The sequence below is a fragment of the Homalodisca vitripennis genome, chromosome 4 (assembly GCF_021130785.1).
Source record: "Homalodisca vitripennis isolate AUS2020 chromosome 4, UT_GWSS_2.1, whole genome shotgun sequence".
Lineage (NCBI taxonomy): Eukaryota > Metazoa > Arthropoda > Insecta > Hemiptera > Cicadellidae > Homalodisca > Homalodisca vitripennis.
This window is the reverse complement of record NC_060210.1, coordinates 45,019,703-45,047,220: the sequence shown is the minus strand read 5'-3', so window position 1 is coordinate 45,047,220 and position 27,518 is coordinate 45,019,703. Positions and strand designations below refer to the sequence as shown.

The 27,518-nt window shown below is 33.1% G+C and overlaps 1 protein-coding gene across 4 annotated transcripts in view; it reads left to right on the top strand.

Moving 5' to 3' along the window:
* The window catches only part of LOC124359256 (S-formylglutathione hydrolase), a 37,628-nt gene extending 11,863 nt beyond the window's left edge, over window positions 1-25,765 (top strand). For all 4 annotated transcript variants that reach the window (XM_046811853.1, XM_046811851.1, XM_046811854.1 and 1 more), the window contains exons 3-6: window positions 4,130-4,317; window positions 6,012-6,201; window positions 22,261-22,483; window positions 25,546-25,765. In XM_046811853.1, coding sequence (XP_046667809.1) covers window positions 4,130-4,317; window positions 6,012-6,201; window positions 22,261-22,483; window positions 25,546-25,728 — 784 coding nt within the window. In that variant the 3' untranslated portion in view covers window positions 25,729-25,765. The remainder of the gene's footprint in view (window positions 1-4,129; window positions 4,318-6,011; window positions 6,202-22,260; window positions 22,484-25,545) is intronic.
* The last annotated feature ends 1,753 nt before the right edge of the window (window positions 25,766-27,518 follow it).

Here is a 27,518-nt window from a genome sequence, read left to right as displayed (position 1 = left end):
ACTTATATTCTAACTCCTCAATATTATTAACTTCACCTTTTATTACTTGCCACCAACGACTTGCATTTCCCTCCATCGCTAATCTACTATTTCTTTAAAACTTATACAGGGTGAATTTCCTTTTCTATCTTGTAATCTTTTAACATAGTTTCCCAATTTCGTAATTAATTCTTTCAGAATTTTGTGTCGACCATTGAATTTAGGTACCGTATTTTCCATATTTTCTCCGCCTATACATGTTACTACTAACTCGTCCCTTTTACAACATGACGGTATTTCCTTTATTTCCTCTACTTCTTGACTTAATTTTTTGACCTCTCCTTTTTGTCTATCTAGTTTGTCATAAACTCCTGTAATGTCTTTGGTATGTGTATCGGCAACTACCTTAATTGTATCTATCACTCGTTCATCCTTTTTATCGCTTTTTTCCTCTATTTCTTTCAAAAACTTCATGCATTTTTAAAAATTTTTCGTCCGTCTGTTCTTTGTATCCAAATTGTTGGTGAACCGAATTTTGAAAAATTTCTTGTTTCTCTTCCGACTCGTGTTTCCAGTTTTCCATACGATTTTCAAATTCCTGAACGTCTTTTGTTTGTTCTTGGACGAATTTAATTTGTTCTTCACGAATTACCCTAATCATTTCTACCTGCCGTTTGAACGCCTCCTCCTGTCTTTGTCCAATCTTTGCTACCTCTTCACGAATCTCATCTTGTTTTCGACTCATTTCGATTAACATAACGCATTACTGGATCATTAGTTTCGGATAACTTATCAACTAAACTTTCTGCTATTTTGTTTGGTGACGGGTCCCTACTTACATTATCTCCCATTCCTAAACTTTCAGAGTCTACATTCATTTCATCTACTGTCTCTATTATTTCTCTCCCGGTATTTGGTTTAGAACGTGATCGCCTACCATGTTTCTTATTATACTCCCTACTTTTATCTGTTTGTTCAGGATTCTTTCTTAGCATATACAACATTTTTCTTTTACTTATTATTCTTAGTCTAGTAAAAATAATAATATCTTATATTACGTAATAGAATCATCAAGAATAATTTATTTGTTTAGTTAGAAATAATTTTGTTTTATGTATAAGCCCCACATTGGGCGCCAATTTATTATTAATTTTTTGTCTTTTTGCTTTATTTATTTATATACTTGTTCTTTGCCCTTGCTTAACTAGCTATTGATTTATAATAAATAAACGTTTGATTTACAATTATTATTGAGTTTATTTGTCACATGTATGATACAGGGTTTCGTGAATTATACTGCCATGGGCACATAACAAAAATTATATCCAACATATAAAATGTTTTGGTGTATGTTAGGTTTGAATTTTGAAAGATTTGGAATCTTAAATTGGGTAGATCTTACTTGAGTTCAAATCCAGTTTTACTTTGTATGTTCCATTGACACTTATTCATCTTCCAATCATCCTTGTCGGTTTAGTGTAGATTTAATACTGGTAGTAGTAATCCTTGCAGATCTGAGAGTTCTGGTTGCCATCCAATATTCAAGTGTTCATCATCTAGTAAATGTCTTTTCTGTTCTTGGATTCAAAAATCGAGATTCACCAATTTAATACAAATAATAAAAAGTATTACTATATTTAATAACTCAAATGTTGATCAACTTTGATTAAAAAAGGTTCTTCTCAGTCTCATATTAAGCCAACTTTCAAGAGAATAAAATTCCATTATTGTAAAGTCACCAGCTGATTTAAATTCACTTTATAACTCCAGGTGTTGTAAACTTACTTTGCATACCAATCTCCTTGATATTTTAATGTATTTTGTGGTATTTGGTCTAAAGAAAGTACTGTATTTTATCTGATGATTCAATTTTACAATAGTTTATTTATTTCTATCTTATATGTATGATAATTTGTTTTATGTTCTCTAAAATAGGTTGCTAGTTTATCTTAATTTTAAAATCTATTGATTTATAATGTTTATTGTAAGTTATCAAAATTGTATGGGTGTGTTCTTCTTCTTGTATGGATTCCTGTGTGTGTGTACATAATGTGGTATAAACTCCTATAGTTATTTATTAATCTTTTATAAACAAACATAAAATAATATGAACTATTAACTTTTCAAAACAAAACTGTAATATTACTTCTAAAAATATAACTGTCTAGACATGGCATATCCTTACAATATCAATCACTTCACTATGGCACATGAGAAATCATCATCTTGTTGACTGGTGTAACTATGCGGGAATGGGGGAGAGGTGAATGACTCATCCACTAGAAATCCGTCCACATGCAGTGTGAATTGGGATGTCCGTAGGAGTCTGGGATGCTTGTGTGAAATGGCCTTACACGTCGTATATGACATTGACCCTTCCTGGCCAATGACACTCGACCAATCGAACACCACAAAACCAAGTGTTCAGAACAGCCTTGGGGCCATACAGTAACTCTTTATAAAAATTAGAACTAAACTAAAAAAATCTGAAATTTAATATTAATAATAGCTTACATTTTAATTTTTAAATTTATGAATAAAACCTATTTCATTATATATGAAAGAGACTTATATGACTTAGAGATTATATATGGTTAAGAAAGACTCATTGTTTAATAACTCAATCAGTGTATTGTATCTAAGGTATTGAGATTAGTACTGTGCGCCAGGTATAGCATGACTGGTGAGCACGAGATGCGCAGAAGACAAGGAGTCGATAAAGTGGTGGGGGAATGAAGTGGATCAGTCAGTTGCTGTGTCTGGTGTACGTCGCTCTACAACCTTGTATATGCGCCGTCCTAAAAACATTATCTTGTGCAAATCCATTTTTAGTAATGCCCATTGTGCGTTCATAATATTTGTTGTTTTGTGCTCATAACGTTTTTATTAAAAAGTTGTTATGGAAATTAATATAAAGAGAAAAATAAGAATTTGAAAGGTTATACACTTACAAACACGTGAAGTAATTGCAAATGTTTACCACTTTATGAAAAGTGAAACAGAAACTAACATACCTGTAAAATAAAAAAAAAGTTCAACAGTGTGTTGTTCAAGCAACTGAAATTTCAGAAAACACGCTCAGACATGTCTAAAGGAGGAAAAACAAATCAGTCTAGTGGGCACTTTTTTAGTATGCCAACAAAGTAAGAAAACGTAAACATATTAAAAGTGATCTGGATAATTTTGATTTGGGTGTAGTTTGGAGAATAAATGAATTCCCTCGCAACATGAAGGCTATATTTGACTATTTGGCTATATTTGAATCCTTATTGGTTGTGTTAAGAGACTTGCTTTAAAAGAAACTAAGTGGGCATTGGTAACAATTTTACTGAATTTAGGATTTCCTGGAAGAAATTTACCAATAACAGAAACATTTTAATTGATCGTTTGATATCCGTGAATTGTGTATAAAATGTTTAGGAAGTTTAGCTGAATACAGAAATGATACAAAGCAGTGTACATGGATGGAACATATGTTCACTCTACACACACCAAACACTTTTAAGTAAATGGCCAACTGACCACCAACCAACCAATTGGACTGGACTGGTAGGCCAAGTGTACTTTTGGGCAGAACTAACTGTCCATGCAGGTGGGCAAGATGAATAATGTTCTACTCACGTTCAAATCAGGAAAGAAGTCAGGAAACTACCACAATGAAATAAACTACATTAGTTACGAAAAATGGGTGATACTAAATTATTCCCAAATCCGAAAGATAATTCTGTTATTGTGATAAATAACACCCCCAATCACAACAACAAGACTATTTGTGCAACAACATCAAATATAAAGGCTCACCCCCCCCCCCCCCACATAAACTTGGTGTTAAAATGTCTAAAATAATCGTTTCTATAAAATCTATTTTTTTTTAACATTTCTTAATTGAATCATAAAGTTTTGCAAAGTTTGAATTTTACATCTTTATTCAATTCAAAAACATAGTGTGTTTTCTTAAAAACGAACAGACATACATACAGTAAACTGAGCAAGATATGGCACCAGGTATGGTCATCTTTCATTATACTTTGACATTTCTTACTTATTTAGATCTTACAAATCAAATAGTAAAGTTTGATATTACAATATATGGACACCTTGTATAAAACCTGACTAAAAATCATTTAATTTTTACATTGATTGGTTTCAGTGGTGAATTACAATGTTCTATGAAGTTTGCTATTTATCTTCCACCCCAAGCAGAGTCTGGACCAGTCCCTGTTATCTATTGGCTCTCTGGTCTTACATGTAATGAATTAAACTTCATTCAGAAGGCAGGAGCACAGAAGTATGCAGCACAACATGGCTTTGCTGTTGTCTGTCCAGACACAAGTCCCAGTAAGTTGATACCTTAAATATTAATATTTGACTTTTAAATTAATGCCAAAAAGAAATTGCATTAGTTAATAAGTGCATACATAAAAACACAGGGAGACTCTTCACTAGGTGTATACGTACCCTCCACATTATATATTTAAAATGTAGTGTTGAAACGAATAAAAAGCTGTAAAGTTAAGGGAATATCACTCTAAAAAGATTTTAACATTATTATTTAGGATGTCCTCTTTTAAAACAACTATAAATATAATACCATTATAACTGTTTTATATGAAATAATCTCAAATAAGTATGGCGCTGCATGATGCCTTACTGAACTAGAGTAGCCTGACTTGTTCATCTTTTTACTGCCAGTGATGAACGAAACAAAGGACAACGAGTAGATACACACATCACCAACTTACAAAGGTAGAAAATTGTTGAAGATTACAGAGTATCGAAAAAAGCTACAGAGCATCAGAAGACAAGTCTGGTTTCTGGAAAAGGAAAGGAAAAATTACTGACTTATGGAACAGGAATCTTTTAGGCAAACTCAGTGATGTATATAGGCTAAATTAGTTTTGTCCACTTTTATAAAAATTGTTTAATGTTTTCCTTTAAAAAAATATTATGGATTAATGTTCTGTCTAACCTAGTGACATTTTTATCAAAATCTTGATATTGAGTTCTTCTTTTTTTAACCCTACAAGCACTATGAGTCCTGATCACAGCATATTAGAACGCTGCCAAAGCGAAAGTGAGTAAATACTGCTGGAGCAAAATTTTAATTTATCTGCATGCTCAAGGCATCAAGTTAGGATGGCTGTGTGGTCTAAGACGCTCCTCTCTGATGTAGGAGTTAGCCTTGGAGCCTTTCATTTCATTTCATTTCAGACCCAAAACACCTGTTTTTTGTCTTTACCATTAAAAGAAAACACTTGACTTGTTTTGTGTTTTGTAAGGTATTTATTATTACATCATAACTATAATAATAGCTTTTAAGAGTAAAACAAATCATATAACTTTCAATCATTCAAACTTTATGTACCGTTTTTAGACAAATAGCCAACAATTAGAGGGTTAATATTATAAATAAAATAAAAGTAAAAGCCTTTGAGAATGGTTTCAAATGATGGGTAGATATTTCAACAAATTAGGATATGGTATTTTTAATGCTCAATTACCGCAAGTTTGATTTTCTGTGTTCTTAAAACACAAAAATTGATATATTTCAGAAATTACTTAAGTTACGTACAGAGTTTAAAAATTTCCAGGCATTCCTGAATAGTATATATAAAATTTCAGGTAGAATTATGTGAATAAAATTGTTCTTAGAAATTAAATTAATATTATAAAAAATATGCCACAAAATTTATTTTTTAATTTACTTTTAACTTCTTTTTTTAAATTTATGTATAGATTAAGTTATAATTGTACAATTTTAGTAAATTACGTTCCTTACAAAATGACACTTTGATTGTGAATATTTTAACATGGAGAACTTAAGATATAAAGTATACATGTAAGGATTTCACACTTCAAACTGTAAAACTGTATTTTAATTTGATTTAAAAACCATTAGAAAAAATGAACAAAAAATTAGTATAGTAACAGATTTAGCTGTTTCATAGGGAATCCCCTTAACAGCTATAAAATTCACAATTTTTTCCAGTCCTCAATCTTGATAGTCATAGATTAATTAAGTGCTTGTGTAGGAGGCTGCAACATTCCTGGAGAAGATGACGGTTGGGATTTCGGAACTGGGGCTGGTTTCTACTTGGATGCAACACAACCTCTGTGGGAAAAACATTATCGCATGTATTCCTATGTAACCAAAGAACTACCTGAATTGATAGCAGCAAACTTTCCTGTGAACACAAAGAAACAAAGTATCATGGGCCACAGGTAACTCTACTTTGTAATAGCAACATGGATTTTACAAATGAATTGTACTGATTGTGTATAGAACAGATTAATACCCAAGAGAATGTTCTCATTTATGTGCCCTTAATCCCTTAACGGTGTCTGTCATAATCCATTCATAGCAATGAGAAAAAAATTATGCTATAAAAAATTGTATCATAACATAACATTTTGTTCCATCACATTTGTCCCATTTTATTCTGTAATTCATCGTATTAATATGCAAGAACTAACTAACTAGCGAGCACCATTCATTTAGTTTAGGAATTTCCCGCTAAATTTGAGCATTCCCTTGCATTCCTGTGTTAACCCTTAGTTCAGTAATTCTTTACTAGAACTGAGATTACTAGATTTTATCTTTACTAAATTTCTTTAACTGTTTTTCGTGCGGTGCAGATGGCAATCACGTTTAGCCATTGTGTCCATAGTTTTATTTTTATTGCATGGTTATATTGAAACATTTTAGTGTACAATTTTGAAGTATCAGATGCACAAATCAATGGTTATAGGTTTGCATAAATAATTTTAAAATCATTATTATTAAAGCTAGCACAATAATATTTTTTTGTCTGTGACTATATTATAAGATAAACATATTCAATAAAATCTTCATTACATTTTTTTTATTAACAATATACTAAAACCTAAAATAAAAAAAGTTTTATAGTGAAATTTTTATTTTAAACTCCAATATAAACAAAACAATATTTTATACATAAGATTTATTTTTTATTTAAGTACATAATTAAGACCTTTGAAAATTTTCAAGACAATTTAATAATAAAGAACACAGTACAAATTATTTTCTAAAACATGGCAACATTTATTTACAATATATTCTTACCTGTCATCATTAATCAGTATGAACAATTCACATTTTATCTTGAAGATGTTTAGACATATTCTTGTATGTGTATACCTTTTAACAATGCAATACATATCTCAGCAGCATATATAAAAAAAATAAGAACTAAAGTTATTTACATAATTATGTACAAAACTCTTGTTCTTGATGCTATTGTCTTAGCACCTGTGCCTTGTCAAAGCATAGGGGATGAATGCTTTTAATACAATGTTTGCAGGTGTAACGAGTTTTTCTCCTGTTACCTCCTGAACTTATACTCTGGGCACTGCACACTGAGCAATTTTGCTGTTTGTTTTCTGGTAAATGTTGTACAGGAGTGGGGTCGCCGAGCCAATCCTCAGTAATTGCTTCTATAACTGAAATTTTGAAAGCTAGTCTTGAAATGGGTCTCTGTCTGTGTTTATTTAATAAAGGATGTAGAGGTTCACAATTATTGTAGAATAAAAAAAATGTGGACCACTACTTTTTTTCAATAGCACAGAGTACGCTTTTCATCCAAATAACAGTAGAGCATTTGGTCTGCCGAATTTACTCCACCCATGAAGGCATTGCAGTGGTGTATCATTTTAGGCCTACTGGTTATAGAGACTCTCATTTTTATGGATTTCAATTCATCAATAGCCATTCTGTCAACAGATGTAATACTTTTTTTAAGCTTTTTGCCGACTACCCAGCATAAGCAAAGCACCCTTAAAACAATACCTTTTTCCCTGACCCAACTCTTGTGTTCATAAATGTGTGCAGGGATGCTTTTTCTATTTGATTGCAAAGTTCCAGCAATGTAAGTCAATTTTGAGTACAAGAACTTAGCTAACGGTATAGACGTAAAAAGTTGTCAACAAGTTGAAAACCCTTATTCATATAATTTTACATTGCCAACAATTTCTATTTGTTTTATCAGAATCATCATTTCCTTTTGCTCCTATGTAGCAGATGAAGCCTAAACAATATTTTGTCATTGTATCAGAGATCATCCATAATTTTATACCCTACTTGTGGTGGTGCTTGTTCGGTAAGTACTGGATTATCTGGGTGTGGTTCTTAGTTCCAATTAGACTTTCATCTCAAGATAACTGCTTATTAGAGGTGTAATATCTGAACATACGATTAGCATGGTCCACCAAAGTGCTAAACCGTGCGTTAGGATCGTAATCTGGCTCTTTTAATTTTGGTAAGTTTCTAGTGTCAACTATGTTAAAAAATCTTAATACTGTTTCAAATCTAATTCTTGTAAACATTTTATCAAACCATGGTGTTTCTTGTGAAGTTTTCTTTGACCAGTACATTTCAATGGTTGGTTTAGGTCCATATTCAAGAGTACTGCAATGAATGCTTTGATTTCTGTGTAACTTACTGGCCTACAATGATGACATCGGCTGAGCACAGTTATTGTCGATAAAATATTGTGCATAATTATTTATTTTAGTTGCAAGTGAGCTTATAAAAGTAATTGAGAAATATAAACCAAAATAATCAATGGGGGAGTTCTGTTATCCAGGATCATTACTTTCTATGGTGTCTGCCCATCCGTCACTGTAATTTTAATTTATATATTAAGATATAATATTTCTGGGCAAATGTTTAATCAGTTTTATTTTGTTTCAAATCTGGCTGTGAATAATACTGAGTAATTTAGGCACTTGAATATCCCAAATTTATGAATAAAACTAAATATTGTAGACAAATTAACTTTATTCATAGACATCTAGCAATTTTATGGGTGAATACAATTGCTATAAAATGGGGGTATGTACTTATAACGACTTGGATTGTTGATCTTAATATTCCAGAGTATTAATATATAAATCATCAATAATACATCCAAGACGATATAAAATATTTTTTGATTAGTAAAGATCCTAGTGAATATTAAGTACAATGTATTACTAAAATTGTTAACTATTAAATATTATCTGGTTTGTCTAAAATAAAAATCACAGTTCTAAATGAAAACAATGGATTTATTTTTAACTGGCAAATTAATAAGTTCAACGTTTCAGAATTTTTATCACTCTATTTTCCACAAAGAATTGACAAACCTTTTAGTAAATTTAAAAATTCCTTTGGCAAGAAATAAAAATATTAATCAAATTATCAAACTAAAAATCAGAGCTCTCTTCTAAAATAAAATAATAAATTTTAAAATAAAATGAAATACCACTTGGAAATAATTAAAATAAAAAATGTTCACTTCTAAGTTCACTCAAAATACAAAATAAAATTTCAACTTCTCTTTACACTATTTGAACCTTAACTTTCAAGTCTCTGCAATTCAGATTACAACTCTCTCTCTCTAACAATTATAAAGTTCAATTAATTTTCAATTAATAATTCACAATAAACAGTTCCAGTTAAATATTAATAAATTACTACTTTTTCAAATCTCAATTAAAGTTATTAACAAAGTTCAATTTTAATTCACTTCTCTTGCAAGCATGAACCAAATGTAACTTGTATGATTCTATTATGCTCTATTGTTCTTCGAGAATAAGTTATTCAGATTGCTCTGTAGTTTCTATGAAATTAATTTTTTCCTCAAAATCACTCGCGGAAAAAAAAATTTAAGAAATACGGCGCACTGCAATTAACTTTTCTCACGAAAATAACCAAAAGAAGGGCGAAAATTATGAGCGTGCGCTTAAATACTTCCCTTTCCAATCACCTTTGCAGGACATCCGTGGAGCTCTCCCATTGGTCCAGCTGTATCAAACCAGGAGAACAATACTCACAATAAGACAAGTTCTAATCAATTCAAGGCAGTCAACCTGCCTTCCTAACAATTTAAAACTACCAGTGCTAACTTGCCAAAGGATTACATGTTCGATTTTACCCTGACATTTCACAATCTAATCTAAAATTAAGTCCCAATATTTCGATCCCAAACTTTTTATTTAATTTAAGTTTTAATTAAAAAAATTAATCAATGTAGCTTTAAAAACGCTACATTACTCCCCCTCCTTTACTTCTAAATACGGCCCTGAAGTTGATAATAAAAATTTAACACCAATTAGCAATTCAAAATGTTTTTAAAACGTACATCATTTAGTTACCCACCAATGTTTTTAGAACAGACAGAACAGTTAAACAAATGGAGATTGACCGTTATAAAAGGAATGTAGGTCAATAACTCGAGATAGCGAAGCCTATTCCCCTCACAATTCTAATTTTACTATCTACAACAGGTCAGTCTTTTCCAGTCCAAGGAATTTTGTCCTTTCCGGTCTCCTCCTGTCGACGTCTAGGTATGGACAGCAGCTCCCTCAGTCAGTGAGTGCTCGTCTTCACGGTCGTATGTATCGTCCCTTGGATCCGTCGTGTAGTGTAGGTCACCATCCCCGTTGTTGGAACCGCCGGTGGGCCGCGCGCGTGGTCCGCAGCGTGTGACCAGTGTTAGTGGAGTGTCAGTGCTGTTCCGTTTCTCACCTCCACAGCATTTCACATATAAACAGAACATTCTCTCTTACAATGACATAAGTCCCCTTTGTCACCATTTATGTCGGAATTTCAGAGCTTGTCTCGTTTCGTTTTCAAAAAATTTTAATTTTTATCCAACTCAAAGATTGCTCATTCTTTCCTTCATAAACTTTATTAAAATATTTAAGACCCTTTTTTTTAATTACTAACACGTTATTTACATTGGATTACAAGGGGGGGGGGGTTGACCTGAATTTCTTTCTCTCATTCATTCACTATAAACAAATAACAACATGAAATTGGACACACAAGAAGGAATGTTAGTACATCAATAATATAATGTCTTTATACTAATATCAGACAGTATAATGGTTGTAGACACTATTATTAAATACTAAATTTCTTAATTTTAAAGTCCTGAGGCCATGTAAATTATCCTCTTCATGTAAATATTTATTTATATGTCATAAAAAATCCCTTTTTTCCTTTAATACCTGAAAGAAAACACAAAACCTTGACTTGGCCTATGGTTACTCAATTATGACATTTTAATATGGGGATTTTTTTTTAATTTTATGCTGAAAAAAAAAAATTGTCCAATTGTTCTTAACTGTCCAAGTGTTCCAATAAAATTTCACTTAAGCGGGTCTCAAATCTTGTAAATGCACTCTTTTCAAAATTTTTAAGTCCTTGGTGTGCTGTATTATATAACTGTTCTCTGAGATAATAATCACAATCTTGTATGGTCCGTCAAATTTCCTATCCAATTTATTTCTGTGTCCAGGTATTTTACAAAACACTTCATCATTAATTTTAAACTTTCGGTGGTTTCTATTATAGGGCCTTAACTTCGAATTTTTAATAAACTGTTTATTTAAATTTTCCAACGCCTCCGCATATTTTTGACATTTTTCCTTTGGCACTAAATTTTCAAAAATTGATTTCAAGTTCCACTTTAAATCCAACTCATTGTTAGGTTTAAAATTAAACATTAAAGAATATGCGCTATACCCAGTACTGTCATTCACACACGAGTTAACTGCTTGTTGAATTTTACTTAAATCAGAGTCGCAGTTCCTTTTGCAATCGCTATACAAGCAAGTCAAAATTGAATTTAAGTTTCTTAAATATCTTTCAGATTTGTTACCCTGGGGGTTGTACGGGATTGTAGTGATTAATTTCACACCCCATTCGAAAAGATTTGCTCTTAACTCCTCGCTGGTGAAGTAAGTAGCGTTGTCGCTCACAATAATTTCCGGCAAACCAAAGTTTTTAAAAATATTACTCTCTAAAGCTTGCAACACCATACCTGAATTTACTTTCTTGAGAGGTACGATCCAATTGTACTTTGTGAAGTCGTCCACCATGATTAAGATGTATTCATTCTGTCTTGAAGATCTAGGTAGAGGTCCAAATACATCCATGTAGATTTTCTGTAGTGGACGTGTCGAAATGTTTACATGCAGTTCACCACGGTCCCTCCAGTTAGTAGGTTTACTGCTAAGACAAATAGAACACCTTTTTACATTGGACTTCACAAACTCATTCAGATTAGGATGGTAAAACACCGCTGTAATTTTCCTTAATGTTTTATTAACTCCAAAATGCCCCCCACTTGGGCTATCATGATAATAATCAAAGACCGCCTTAAACATAGATTCGGGGAGAACTATTTTAGGGGATTTAGATCTCGAATTTGTATAAAATAAAATTCTTTTTTCTACCCAAAACCCTTTGCGCTCATCATCACTACTAATGTTTTTTAACTGTTCTTGCACAAATTTGTCCTTATTCTGTTCCAATTCTAAATCTTTGGGTAAGAAAGGATAGAAGTTATTTACATTACAAGTTACATTTACTACACTATTTGTACACACATTTACAGCAGAATTATTTGACAGTTCTTTCAACACCTCTCCATTAACCTCATCATTGTCATCAAATAGCCGTGACAAACAGTCTGCAGTCACATTATCACTCCCCTTAATGTGCTTTACAGTGAAAGGAATTGATAAAATTGTTTCCACCCATCTACCAAGTTTCCCTAGTTTAGTGTGGTTGCTCAATACCCAAGAAAGTGCGGAGTTATCAGTGTACAAGTTAAACTTCCTTACTTCGAGAAATTCCCTGAATTTGTTTATTGAGCACACCACTGCCAGAGCCTCCTTGTGGTAAGTACTTAGTTTCTCTTCATTTTCAGTAAATTTTCTCGAGTAATAAGCCACAGGTTTTAAGTTCTTATTGTTATCTTCTTGCAATAAGCAAGCTCCTATTGCCCTGTCACTCGCATCACACTGCAAGGTGAACTCTTTATTAAAGTCAGGAATAGCTAACACAGGGGGATTAGATATCTTATTCTTTAACTGTACAAACGATTTTTCACACTCTTCGGTCCACCGGAAGACTGCACATTTCTTCCTCATAGCGTTCAGAGGAGCCGCTATGTCCGCATAGTTTTCAATAAATTTAGAAAAATAGGACGTCATTCCTATAAACCGCGCAATGTCCTTTTTGTTTTTAGGTCTCCTACACTGTTGAATATTTACAGTTCTTTCTGGGTCAATTTTCAATTTATTTTCACTCACAATGTGTCCCAGAAAATTTATTTCCTTGTAACAAAATTTAACTTTATTAACGTTTGCTGTCAGTTTATGGTTCCTCAAACAGTGTAAAACTTCCCTTAAGTGGGCATAATGTTCATTTAAACCCTTAGAGTATACTATAATATCATCTAAGTATGTTAAAACACATTTAAATTTTAAGTGTCCAAGCACTGAATTTAAATAAGCAGTTAAAACGCCACTGCCCACAAGAAGTCCAAATGGCAGTCTTTTAAATTTATAACTACCAAATGGCACAGAGAAAGTTGTCAAATTTTGGCTTTCATCAGCTAATCTAATTTGATGATAAGCTTTTGATAAGTCTATGATGCTGAAATAGCGGTGACCACTTAAATGCGGGTATAAAGAATGGAGATCCCCAATTGGAAAATTTACAGCCTCAATCTTATTATTTAATTCCTTATAATTTATCACCAACCTTTCTTTTCCCGGTTCCTTTCCCACCAAAAAGGCCGGACTGGAGTACTCACTTAGGCTTGGCTCGATAACATCATGTTCTTGTAGCTCACCGATGATTTCCTTCATTCTCACCATCTTCAAAGGGTTAAGTGGATAAGGCCGCAGTTTGACTATACCATCATCCTTTAATTGGATCTTGTACTCGAAATCAAGAGTTTTCCCCAGACGTTCAGAAAAAACTTCAGGAAACTCTTCAATGATTTCTAAAACTTGCTGTGTAGCTTCGGAACTCCCTATCTTATAATTATGATTTATATTTAACACATTAGAACTAGTGTTTTGAATTAAATGCACTGACTTGTTCAAGTTAAAATCGAATCTACACACATTGTTTTTTAAGTCAATTAACAACCCAGTTGATTTAATGAAATTAGCCCCTAAAATTCCACATTGTGATAAGTTATTAATTACTACTAGATTAACCTTCCAGGATAAGTTGTCAATTTTAATTTTAAGATTTAATTCTCCTAGTACATTTAATTTTTGGTTTCCAGCACTAACACATTGTACCTTAGATTCTAACAATTTGTTAACTAAATTCGCTTCCCTTAAATGATTATAAAGTTTCGCACTGATTAAACTTAGTGTACTTCCAGTGTCTAACAAAAATTTCACATTAACTTTGTTTTCTATATTTACTAGTACACTTGGCAAGGTACTTTGGCTTTCCTCATGGCGTTTCTGCCACATGTGATTAATATGTCCGGATTTTTGTTGGGGACTATATTTAAAATCTTTTTGAGTGTCCAGTTTACGGGAAGGGTTAGAATATAAGCTACCTTTTTCTAAGCCCTCCCCTTTTACAAGTTTTTTGGAATATTGGAGAAACGGGGTGGCCTTTCAACAGGCAATTTAGGTTGATTACTAACCTCATTACCATGCCAAGTTCTACAGTCTCTAGCGTAATGTCCTATTTTCTTACATTTAAAACATACAACTTGATTGTTATGGCCTAATTGAATGTGATTAGTTATAGGCCTACTTTCCCGGTTTGAGGTGCCTTGTTGAACCATCCTCAACTTATCCGCATACTCAATATTTTGGCACCTTATGCAGATTTCATCCAACTCTTTGAGCGAAGTAGGATTTCCCATAAATATCATTTTATTGCGGGTGTCTGGGTTTAAACCTGTTTTAATAATATCTACTACTTCCCTCTCTGACATTGATGTGGCTAATATACTAACCCATTCCTTAACATCCAGTATAAAACCACTCAGGCTTTCATTAAATTTTTGGGGGCGATAGATCTTTTCAAATTTTAATTTCTCGCGATAACAAAGGGGCACAAAGGTAGTTAACAAATTTTCATGAACAACACTGACGGGTTGTCCATACTCTTTCGCTTCCAAAATTTTTGCCAATAATGGACCTTGGCAATAAGACACGCAAATTTCCAAGATTTCTTGATCAGAACATTTTGTTTAGTTTTTTAATTTTTTAACAACTTTTAAAAACTCCAATAGTTCATTTACTTTTAACCCGTCCGTTACCTTGAACATTCTAAGATACCTTTCAAGTGGGTTAGGTAACTTATTATATACAATTGAACGATTCTCAGGTACGAAAACATCATTACACATATTAACGGGTATTGGTCCTTTCGTAATATTTTCAAGTGCTACACTTTCATTTTCCGTCTCCAGGTTAGATTCTGATAGCCGGCGTTCTATTTCGCTACATAATTGTTCATTCCCAATTCTACTGATTTCAATGACTCTTCCTGAGCTACTAAACCCTCAGACATTCTATCAATCTCTTTGATCAAGTTATCCGTTAATTTGAATAGACCTTTCAGGTTGTTCATTCGCCTTATCCAATGAGCAATTTTTACCTGGCACCGCAAAATTTCCAAATTATTAGAACCCTTTATTGCCTTTTCCACTCGAAGAACTAACACTTCATACATAGCAGCACACTGTTTATATTCCTCATTGCCACTTACTTTACTAGACAAATTTAGCTTATTGCCAATAATGTTGAGACCTACTACCTGTCTCAATAACTTTCTAAGTTTATCTACAGTGCTATCAGTAATTGTTTCCACACCACGGAACCACAGTTCATAAATTAATTCGTCCTTACTTAAAAAGTCCACTTTGAGAGCCATTTTAGGTTAAATAAATTTAACTTAACTATCACAACTTAACTAGACAACACAAGTTCTTGCCAAAGTTTTCTAACAAATTTTATAACAGTTTGTATAAGTTTATTAAAAATTCACTGGATACTTTACAAGCAGAGTGGCGCAGTCAATATAACGACTTGGATTGTTGATCTTAATATTCCAGAGTATTAATATATAAATCATCAATAATACATCCAAGACGATATAAAATATTTTTTGATTAGTAAAGATCCTAGTGAATATTAAGTACAATGTATTACTAAAATTGTTAACTATTAAATATTATCTGGTTTGTCTAAAATAAAAATCACAGTTCTAAATGAAAACAATGGATTTATTTTTAACTGGCAAATTAATAAGTTCAACGTTTCAGAATTTTTATCACTCTATTTTCCACAAAGAATTGACAAACCTTTTAGTAAATTTAAAAATTCCTTTGGCAAGAAATAAAAATATTAATCAAATTATCAAACTAAAAATCAGAGCTCTCTTCTAAAATAAAATAATAAATTTTAAAATAAAATGAAATACCACTTGGAAATAATTAAAATAAAAAATGTTCACTTCTAAGTTCACTCAAAATACAAAATAAAATTTCAACTTCTCTTTACACTATTTGAACCTTAACTTTCAAGTCTCTGCAATTCAGATTACAACTCTCTCTCTAACAATTATAAAGTTCAATTAATTTTCAATTAATAATTCACAATAAACAGTTCCAGTTAAATATTAATAAATTACTACTTTTTCAAATCTCAATTAAAGTTATTAACAAAGTTCAATTTTAATTCACTTCTCTTGCAAGCATGAACCAAATGTAACTTGTATGATTCTATTATGCTCTATTGTTCTTCGAGAATAAGTTATTCAGATTGCTCTGTAGTTTCTATGAATTTAATTTTTTCCTCAAAATCACTCGCGGAAAAAAAAATTTAAGAAATACGGCGCACTGCAATTAACTTTTCTCACGAAAATAACCAAAAGAAGGGCGAAAATTATGAGCGTGCGCTTAAATACTTCCTCTTTAAAATCACCTTTGCAGGACATCCGTGGAGCTCTCTCATTGGTCCAGCTGTATCAAACCAGGAGAACAATACTCACAATAAGACAAGTTCTAATCAATTCAAGGCAGTCAACCTGCCTTCCTAACAATTTAAAACTACCAGTGCTAACTTGCCAAAGGATTACATGTTCGATTTTACCCTGACATTTCACAATCTAATCTAAAATTAAGTCCCAATATTTCGATCCCAAACTTTTTATTTAATTTAAGTTTTAATTAAAAAAATTAATCAATGTAGCTTTAAAAACGCTACAGTACTCTATGTGATTTAAAAAATCATATTTAAATCAATCACAGCCTAAAAATACCTCACAAACATAAAAAGCAGTAAGGTTGATGTTCTTACAGTAACTAAAAAGACTCCAAAGAAGAGTTCACTTCTGGCTGGTTTATACCTTCCAGTTGAACTTTAGGTGAGTACGAGGTGTATCCAAAAAGTATCCGACCTTGACGTCTGGCATGAACTGACGTTACTCGGCGGCAACAGAAATCTGGTCCCCTTCAAAGTACTCTCCCCCACAAGCCACTACATTATTCCGACACTCCTCCCACTTCCGGAAACGTTCCTTAAATTCATTTTGTGGAATGGCTAACAAACAGGTCCTTCGTCGCATTTTGTTTTATTTGTTCAACATCTTCAAATCTTTTTCCTTTCAAAGGAATTTTTAATTTCGGAAATAGCCAGAAGTCACAACGAGCTATGTCAGGACTGTAGGTAGGCTGTCGTAGTTGGTTGATGTCGTGTTTGACCAAAAACTGAGAATAAGATTTGAGGAATGAGCTGGCGCGTTGTCGTTGTTCAGGATCCAGTCACGGCTTGTCCACAGTTCAGGTCGTTTCCTTCGCAATAAATCTTGTAGCCGCCTTAGGACCTCAAGATAATACTACTTATTCACTGTCTGGCCTCTTGGAGCATATTCGTGATGAACAACGCCGCCTTGGTAAAAAAAAACTGTCAGCATTGTCTTGACATTGCTTCGACTTTGTCTTCCTTTTTTCGGCCGTTGTTCTTTACAAGTTTTCCACTGTGAAGATTGAGCCTTTGTTTCAGGTCGTAGCCATAAACCAATGACTCATCACCAGTAATAACTTTTTTAAATAGCCCTGGGTCACTTTTTATCAAATCCAGATTGTCCTGTGCGATTTCAAGTTGACAGTTCTTTTGGTCAGCAGCCAAGAAACAAATTTTACCGAAACACAGTTAATGTTTAAATCTTCGTGTAAAATGTTACAAACTGACGATTTTGGTATTCCTAAATCTTCTTCCAGCTCTCGGAACACGTTCAACATTTTCAGCGTTTCTGGCCGTTGAAGGCCTGCCAGATCGGTCATCAGTCTCCACTGATATGCGGCCATTTTTAAACCGCCTAAACCACTCTTTTATTTGTTTATCACCCATAGACACGTTACCATAAACTTTCCGTATCATAGTAATCGTCTCTGGTGCTGAATGGCCAAGTTTTTGGCAACATTTAATGCAAATGCGCTGCTCAACACGTTCAGTCATATTGAAATGCGACGCACACACACGGCAGTACTGTACGGAACAGAGCGCTGTGATTCACTGAGTGACCGGATCGTATTCAATGCCTAATATGGGAAGGAGTAGGCTCGTCCCTCCCCTCCAATAACCGTTTCGAGCCGGTCGATTACTTTTTGGACAGACCTCATATAGCAAAAACCGACGTATCACTCAAATCTGGGCAACCTTATGGATGTCCAGGAGCGGCACATCACTAACCGCAAATGTTGAAATTCTGGGTGCAAGGGCAATTCGATAGGGCTAGTCTACTGCGGTAGACTACTGTTTTAGTTGGTGGGGTTCGTTTCCTAACTTCAGAGGTTCTTGATAGCCTCAGCATAAGGGTGTGCCACCCCTTGCCTGCTTTGACTGGAGAGGCTGGTTCAGAGCTGGTATCCCCTTCTTTCGAGGGGACATGACTTGAGATTAGTGTCCCAAATTCTTTCTCATAAATCTCAATAGGAGGCGGCCTCAACCTCCAACCTTACCAATCCAGAATATCCTGTCACTCCGAAAGCAGCACAAAGGTCCTTACAGACTGGTGCAATAAACTTCTAGTTCTAAGAGAACAAAAAAAAAAACAGTTATGCAATTTACTCACTAGCGGAGAGCGAAGGGTGACTGGAGAAGTTGTTGGTCCCAGGTTTTATGTTCTTTGTCTATTAGACGAATTCACAACAATTTCTTAAGTTCTTAATTCCTTCGCTCAGTTAGGTTCACCTGAGGATGGTAGATAGGATTGTTCAGTGTTCTACCTTCCAGTCTCCTTCTTTTTTTGCCATAACCTGGAAGTGAATTGGGTTTCATTATCTGTTAACAGGTAGCGAGAATACCCGTAACAACTGAAGATCTCTACTTTCAAAATTGACGGAATTCAAGCTTTTGTTATTTCTGGGATAGTGAAAGTTTCTAAACAATATGTGAACAAATCATTTATCACCAGGATATTTGTTTTCCCTCATGAACTCCTTGGATATGGTCTTATAAGTTTGAGTGGGACTACTTCCCAAGGTTGATAATATTGTCTCACTTGCATGAATTTGTTAGCTTTCTGTTTACTGGGATTCATGTAGTTTCATACTAGACATGCTTTGCTGTATTTAGCTATGTCTTGACGCATGTGGACCCAGAAAAAATGCTGTCGCATAGCCTGATATGTCTTCATAATTCCTGAATAACCAGCTTCTATGTCGTCGTGGTATTTCTGAATAACTTCTTTACTGCAACATTTTGAAATTACTGGAACAGAAAGAGTGTTAGACGAGACGAATATTTTAAAATTTCGTTCTCTACTTAAAAACTTTTGTAACATATTCAAAAGTTTTTTGGGATTCCTTCAATATTTGTTGTTTGTTTAGCCATCTACGCTTTAATTTGTATACAATCTTTATAATTTTCTTGATATATTCTTATTTCATCGATGTTTGTGCATCAAGAGTCATCAATACTGGATTTTTTGGACTCTTTCGGAAATGAGGAGGAATTTTTCTTTAAATTTTTTCTGTTATACTGTATAAGTTACTGATAACAATGATATAATAATGTTGAAGTACGCCACACCAAGTGTCGCATAACAGGCTTTGCTGATTTTTAAAATTTCAAATCCAAAGGTCATTTCATTCTTGAGATGTCTTGGGGACAAATAGACAGGCTGAAAAGGAATTTTTCCCCTAGCAAATAAAAGAGATATTGTTTCAGCCTATTGAGGATAGGTTTCAATGAAGCTTAACCAAATTACATGATTAGACATGCACCATCTTAGAATTCATTCTTGGTATGTATACATAGTTTCATGCTAAATGTGAAGTCTGTAGATGAAATATTCTCTTGTGATATCTTGCCACATGATTTTTGTTTTTTAAGTTGGTTTCTATAGCAGTGTTGAAATAATACAAGTTCTGTTGAGATACAACACCAGAGTGTGCCGAAATTAAACCTTGTCACTGACTTTATCATTGACTTTCCACTCCATTATTTTTTTTATTTATAAACAAAATTGTCACATGTTAAAATCTCATATGATTGTACTCTGTTTGTTTACATTTATTTATGCTGATAATTTCTCGTTGACATCATGGTTATCCGTAAGTCCAGTGTAAAAATATTCATTAACGCTTGAATATATTCAGCCGAATGCCTTGAAGTGACATGCAGTATCATTGAACTCAGTGCTGCTTATATAGGCTAAATAAAGCTTCATGCAACCTTTCAAGTTTATAGCTCAGTTCATTTTCATCATATTCTATGGATAGACAGATAGAAATGGAGGTTTGCCAGCTCTTCTGAGTGATAGACTTTGCTAATGCTCAGTTAATAAGAGTTGCCAGACTAACTGTAGTGGTTACACAACCACTGGGTAGGTAAATCAAATTAAAAAATTATCAAGAAGAGGTTTTCTGGAGCCTCTATCAGTAATAAACATTGGAGAAAACATAAGATCATTCATATTAAGATATTATATTTTAATGTTATATATTATGATACAATATTTCTTAGTTAATGTTTATTCAGCTGTATTTTGTTTCAAGTAAGGCTGTGTACTGTGAATAATACTGAGTAATTTAGGCATTTAAATCTCCCACATTTCTGAATAAAACAAAATATTGTAGAAAAATGTATAGCTTCATTCATAGACATGTAGCAATATTATGGGTGAATACAAACATAAAGAGCGGTAGTATTAATACTCCTACAGTAACTCAATGGAGGTTTTCACTTCTGGCTGGTTTATACAGTGCGTTTGTACAATTCCAGTTGAAATTACAGTGAGTACAGCAAAAACCGATGTGTCATTTAAATCTGGGCAACCTTATGGACGTCTAGGAGCAGCACTAACCGCATAGATAAATTGATAGGTCTAGTCTACTGTGGGAGATGATTGTTGTAGTTTGTTGGGTTCCTTAAGTGTTAAGAGCTGTTACTAGCCTAGACATAGGGGTGTCTAGAACAGAACTGGCTTCTCCTTCTTCCAAGGAAACATGACTGAGATTAATGCTACTTCCTCATGGATCTTTCAGGAGGCCCCTACCCCCAATCGTATCCATCTAAAATATCCTGTCACTCCAGAAGCAGCACAAAGGTCCTAATGGGACTAGGTGCAATTTCTCAGCTTCTTACCTTAAAAAAAAATCAGAATATTGTTGAGCTTAGTGAAATAAAAAACACTAGCATTTTTCATACTAACTATACAAAAACTCTATTTAATAGCTTATTCATTATACAGCATTTAATACTCAGAAATCCTTGGTGTTGTAAGTTTCTCATAAATTCATAATAGTTTAGAATGTAATTTTTCAAATTCGTGATTCTTGTATACTGCATTTTTAACATTTTTAATAAATGTCAATATGAAATTAGTAAAGTCATTCCTTTTGTAAAACTGTACTTCTTTAAAATTACATATAATTCATACTTACAGACCCCTAAACAAATTTTTTTACAGAAATGATTATATCAAAATATATAATACCAATAACACTAATTAACATTACTTTGGAAAAAAACAAATTCATTTTGCAGGCAAAATTAAGTTGAGTATTGCCTTAACTAGAAAACTCCTCACCGAAAAAATTAATTTTTAATGCAGACTATCAGGTATATTTAACATATATAATAAATAAATAAATAATGCATCACATGAGTCTCAACTTACTGATTAATATGATAATATGTATGATACCAAGCGTCTGAGATTGTTGTGATGACACTATTCCAATTCAACACTATAAAACAAAGGGCTTTGTAAATTGAATAATTTTTCACACCAACACACGAAAAAACGTTTTGGCACTAACATGACCTGACAATAATACACATTCCTCCAGGACTTTATGAATCTCAGTAAAGTATGTTACTATTTTGTTTAATTCTTAGTACTGTCAATTAACCAGTTGAATACTAACATTTCATCCCATTGATGAGTACAGATATCAGTGCAGTGTCTATGTGAACACTGGATTTATGTTGCAGCATGGGTGGACATGGAGCCCTCATATGTGCCTTGAAGAATCCCTACAAATACTGTTCAGTGTCTGCGTTCTCACCAGTTTGTAATCCCACAGTAAGTGCATGGGGCAAGAAAGCATTATCTGGATACCTGGGGACTGCCAACCAAGAGCTGTGGAAGGAATATGATGCTACATGCTTGGTCTCTTCCTATGATGGACCTGTCCTTGATATTCTCATTGATCAGGTATATGAAGTGTGATTTATATTGCGTATAAAACTTGCTGTATGCTACATTGAGGCATAAAAATGTTCTGAAGTAATACAGGGTTTGTTGATAAAGTAATGAGTATTTATTTGATTGCTACAAGTAGTTAGGAGATTCATACTAATCTCCTTGTGACTGAACTGCTGTCAACTTGATTCTGATTCTTACGCTGCATAAGCTCTTTGGAAGTCAGCTGCTGTAATCTTTTTCAGGAATTGTGACAGCCCATTGTTTTGTGAGAAGATCTTCAAAATTGTAATCTTACAGGTTTCTATTGAGGTGAGAGAATATAAAAAAGTCTGCCAGGTTCACAACAAGGCTGTACAGTGGCTGCAGCAAGGTTGCAGGCCAGGTAGGCAGTCATAACAGAGTGGCCTGAAGAGTTTTCATCGAAGATTTTCCAGTGATCATAAATCTCCATAGTTTTTTTGTGTTTGATAGCTTTATGCAGGTGTGCAAGGACTTATTTGTAGAAAACTGTGGTAATGATCCATCCCAGAGGTATAATAAATATGAAATCTTAAATGTAATCACATGGAGCTGCTCCAGTTTTGTTGTTTAAATATTAAAAAACAGTTTTTACCTAATTTATTATCCAGACAATGGACTTGACTACTGCCTACTACAAACTATGCTTAGTGTAAACTGGTCACCACAAAATCCTACTACTAGAGATATGTGTTGCTGAGGACTGGGGATATATGTATGGTAGCCAGTCCACTTCTTTTCGACAAAGCCTGTTTTTAATTTTTGTACTTTCTGATTACTAAGTGAATATTGTTATTACATAACTCTCAATCTTGTTGGATTTGTAGTTAGTCAAAATGTGCTAACTCACATATTGATTACTCTATAAATTTGCCAATATTATCAAAGTACCACTGGAAACTCTTAAAAGTTGGCTAATTTTACATCTTTTTCTGCTTTCAAATTATGCTATAATACTAGTTGTTGAAAGCCAGATTTTCTTTGTTTATCTGGCCAATGAACATGTATTATGGTACTTGACATAGAATTCAATTGTTTTTTTTTTATATTATTGTTTTTCTTTAAACTGATATTGTTTATTATTAAATTCAATAAAACATTCTCATTTCAAGATTTTTCCAAATAACTTTTATGAAGCATTCATCATATTTTCATATTATGGTTTATAATTCCACTATTTGTTTACTTAATTAAATAAATCTTGATGTGTATTAAAAAATATAATATTTAGTATCTACTAGTTTCCCTAAACCGTTAATTTTCTCAAAAAATCTCTCCTTTTCAAATAATACTTTTTGGGAAATTTTAAAACTAATACATTTATTTATATAGATCGGGGTTCGAGTCCTAGTGGAACAAGTACTTTTTGTGATTCAATGTTTATTGAAAAATTAAATTAGGCTATTGCCATTTATACAAACTTAATGAATGCAAATAAAAGTTGTTTGACAGGTATTTGGTCTTCCGATCAGTTGTTAGTTTGGTTATTTAACACATTCACTGCGGCCGGCCCCATATGGGGACGGCGGACCTGTGCGCGTAGTACGGACGTCCCCAGATGGGGCCGCCTTGCTCCTCAACACACAAAGCCTCAGTGTGATTCAGCCATTCGTTGTAGACTGCTGAATCTCTGCCGCATTTTAGTTTATGACCAACGCTTTATTGTGATCAGTTTCGTTCGCTTTTACCCGTTACGGTTCTTTTTCAATAGGAGCCTGTTGTAATCTTAGAGTGTTTAGTGTGTTGTTTCTGTGTATATCAACTGTGTAATTCTTTCTCTACATTATTTGTGTGTTTCTTTTATAAAAATAGATCCTGCAGTGCCAGGTACCTCTGGTCAGACTTGACAGAGCATCAGGGATTTATTCTTAGATTCCTCATGTACTCAGATACTACCGTAGGTGGTGTAGGGCATACTGGGCATACTTAGAAGGTTGTCCTACACCTTTTGAAGGATTATTTGGGGCAAGGCCATTCAGCGTATATGTACTTTCAATGAAACAAGTAAGTGATATCAGCAGCAGAGCACTCGTAACAACTTTCGACAGTACGGGACCAGCACAATATGAGGCCGGCCCCAATAGGGGCCGAAAATTGTGACGTCACAGTTCCAGGAAACTCGGCTGGAAACGTCATTTAGACCTTTAATCCTGCCTTTCCACCGTACAAGGGAAGTTTTTTCTATATAAAAAATTTTCAGCATCCGGTAACCCTAATTATGCTTTTTGCCGCAGCGAATGTGTTAAACGCATATGTCTTAGTACATACACTGTACCATAAAATTGTTGTTAATTCTCCTGAGGTTTATAAATGAGTTTAAGATAAATATAAAAAAAAACATTTCCATCTTAAAAAAAAAATAATTGTTTCATACATAGAAATATTGTTTATAAACTAATAATTGACAAATGCAACTAATGCTCATTGTTTTTTGTTTGATTAGCTATGATATTAACCTAAAGGATAATACTTTATGATTTTGTATGTAGATTTTATTTACCATTTTTCAAGAGAGCAAGGTAATTTATAGTGTAAATAAAAATCAAATCTAAAATCTCCATTGAATTGAAACGCATTGGCCACTAACAACAATAAGAAGTTTCTCCCACCCCTGTAAAAGCCATCAACTGTAGAAAAAAGGTTTTATGACTGGATATTCTAGCTGTTATTGTTTAAATATATACATTGTGGATGTCCATTGTTCTTTATGCACATAGTCATATATATATATATATATATATATATATATATATATATATACACACTGTAATCCACATAGAAAAATAACTTATCCAAAACGTATACTCATAAAGGTGTAATATGAGATTAACTGTACACTTAAAATTCCAGTTTTCTTCGTGATTATTTTGTTGCCACTAATTAAAGTTACAAAACATTAAAACACTTTTGTTTACTGTAATAGCAATTGTATTTTGCTTTTTTATTAGTTTTTGAAAATAAAAAGTTTTATTGCGTATATAGATATTAATGAATAGCTACAGTCACGTAGTAGAATTGTTTTTCCATATTAAAATAATTTGTTTACATTACAGGGATCAGAGGATGAGTTCCTTACATCAGGTCAGTTGCTACCGGAGAATTTTATGACAGCATGTAAGAATGCGATGGTTCCTGCTGTTCTGAAGATGAGGGAAGGCTATGATCACAGTTACTTCTACATCGCCTCTTTCATCGAAGAGCACTTTGAATTTCATGCAAAACATCTTAAGTGTTAACTGATTTTTGTCATTGTAAATAAAATTCTAACAGCAACTTTATTATTGATTTTAGAAACCTTTATAACCCAATCTAAATTTTAAAAGTAAGATTTTTAACTTAACAACTTGCTCTGAATATAAAATGTAATCTACTCATTTAAATTGCCATACACAAGAGTTTTAAAATTAGTCTGTAATGGTAATTTACTCCCTTAAAATGCAAAGTTTCATCACTATAAAGTCTGATTATTCTAAAGTAAATCAGGCGATTGGGATATCTCCCAATGTTTTTCACCTTTCTCAGGAATGCTTGGTATATTATTTAAACCCCATTACTTCCCTGTTATTCAGTGGAGAATTGAGTGTGAAGCCACGGGTTACAAGCTAGTTCACATATTGTAGTACATGTGTGACAGAATAATGATTACAGTTGTAACAGGAAAGCATGTTGTAACTACACTAAATCACATTTAGTGATGATTCCTCTTAAAATAGTTTCATTAGATTTTATACTTTTTTATTTTTATTATTAAATTATATTATTATTTCATTAGTGTGCCAATACTGGATGTTCTGGGTTCCACTTTCAAAATTTCCAAACATAAACCTGCGCTATGGTACAACGTTTAAAGCTCTATTCAAAAGAAACATTTTTCAAAAATATTTATCCATTTTAAAAAGGTAGACCAAAATATTAAAAACTTTGTATTTTGTACACTTTTAATTCTTTCTGTTTAGGGTGCAAATATACAGACAGCGACGTGAAATATCAAATATAGTGAACATATGGAATAAAATACACAGGTCACGTCTCGATGGTGTTTTTTTCCATGTGTTATCATTTGTTTGATAGTTAAACGTCGCGTCATGTCATCTATATATATAAAACATTAGATGTCACCATTCTGATGACATCATGCATCGTCGGCTATTTGACAACAATATGGCTCTATTATAGTATGCAGTTATTTCTCTAACTTTTCAATTTAGTTATTAAGCTTTGCCAAAGCAATTTCAACTTTGATATCTGAAAATCAATTAATGAGTATTTACTAGCAGTTGCCTGCGGCTTGGCACTTAATTTCTTGGTGAATTACTGGGAAAACACAGACATATCCTTTTTAAATGTCATGCCTAACACTCCTGGTACAACTGCAAGATATTCCAAGCTTCTGATCCATTTTCGAATAATTGATCAATGGGTTTATGTAAAAAACATTGCAGTTAGTGTCTGGTGTATTTCTGATTCCATTTGCAATAGTTACAGACTCGCTGTGTTCATTTGTTTCCTCAAACTACAGTCACAGAGTGAATAGTTTGTTGAGTCATATTGATGCTCAGTCCCTCTGTTTTTGCTACTGTTAATATACTGTCCCACAATCTCAAAGGAAACTAATTTTGAGTATACAAAATAAACTAATTGGTTTACATTTGTCACTGCTACTATCTGTAGTTGAAGTTAGATACTGTCAACTATTTTCAGGACACTTTGACATATATATTTTATTCATGTAAATACAATGTTATGTAGGTTGTATTTTGGAATAAAAACTCGTGTTTCATTATCATACATGCCAAATTTCGTATAAACCTGTTCACTAAATTTTGTGTGATGGATCATCTAATACAAATATTCAAAAACTTTTTCAAAACTTTCGAACCTATAATATTAATAGGATTTCTTCCAGCTATGAAGTTGTGTTGAGGTTTTTCTTTCAACTATGTGATTAGCTGATGACACTGATGTAATTAGTGCGTTGTGAATTGTAAATTATCTGTAGTGTTTTTATTGGTGATTTGTATTAGTA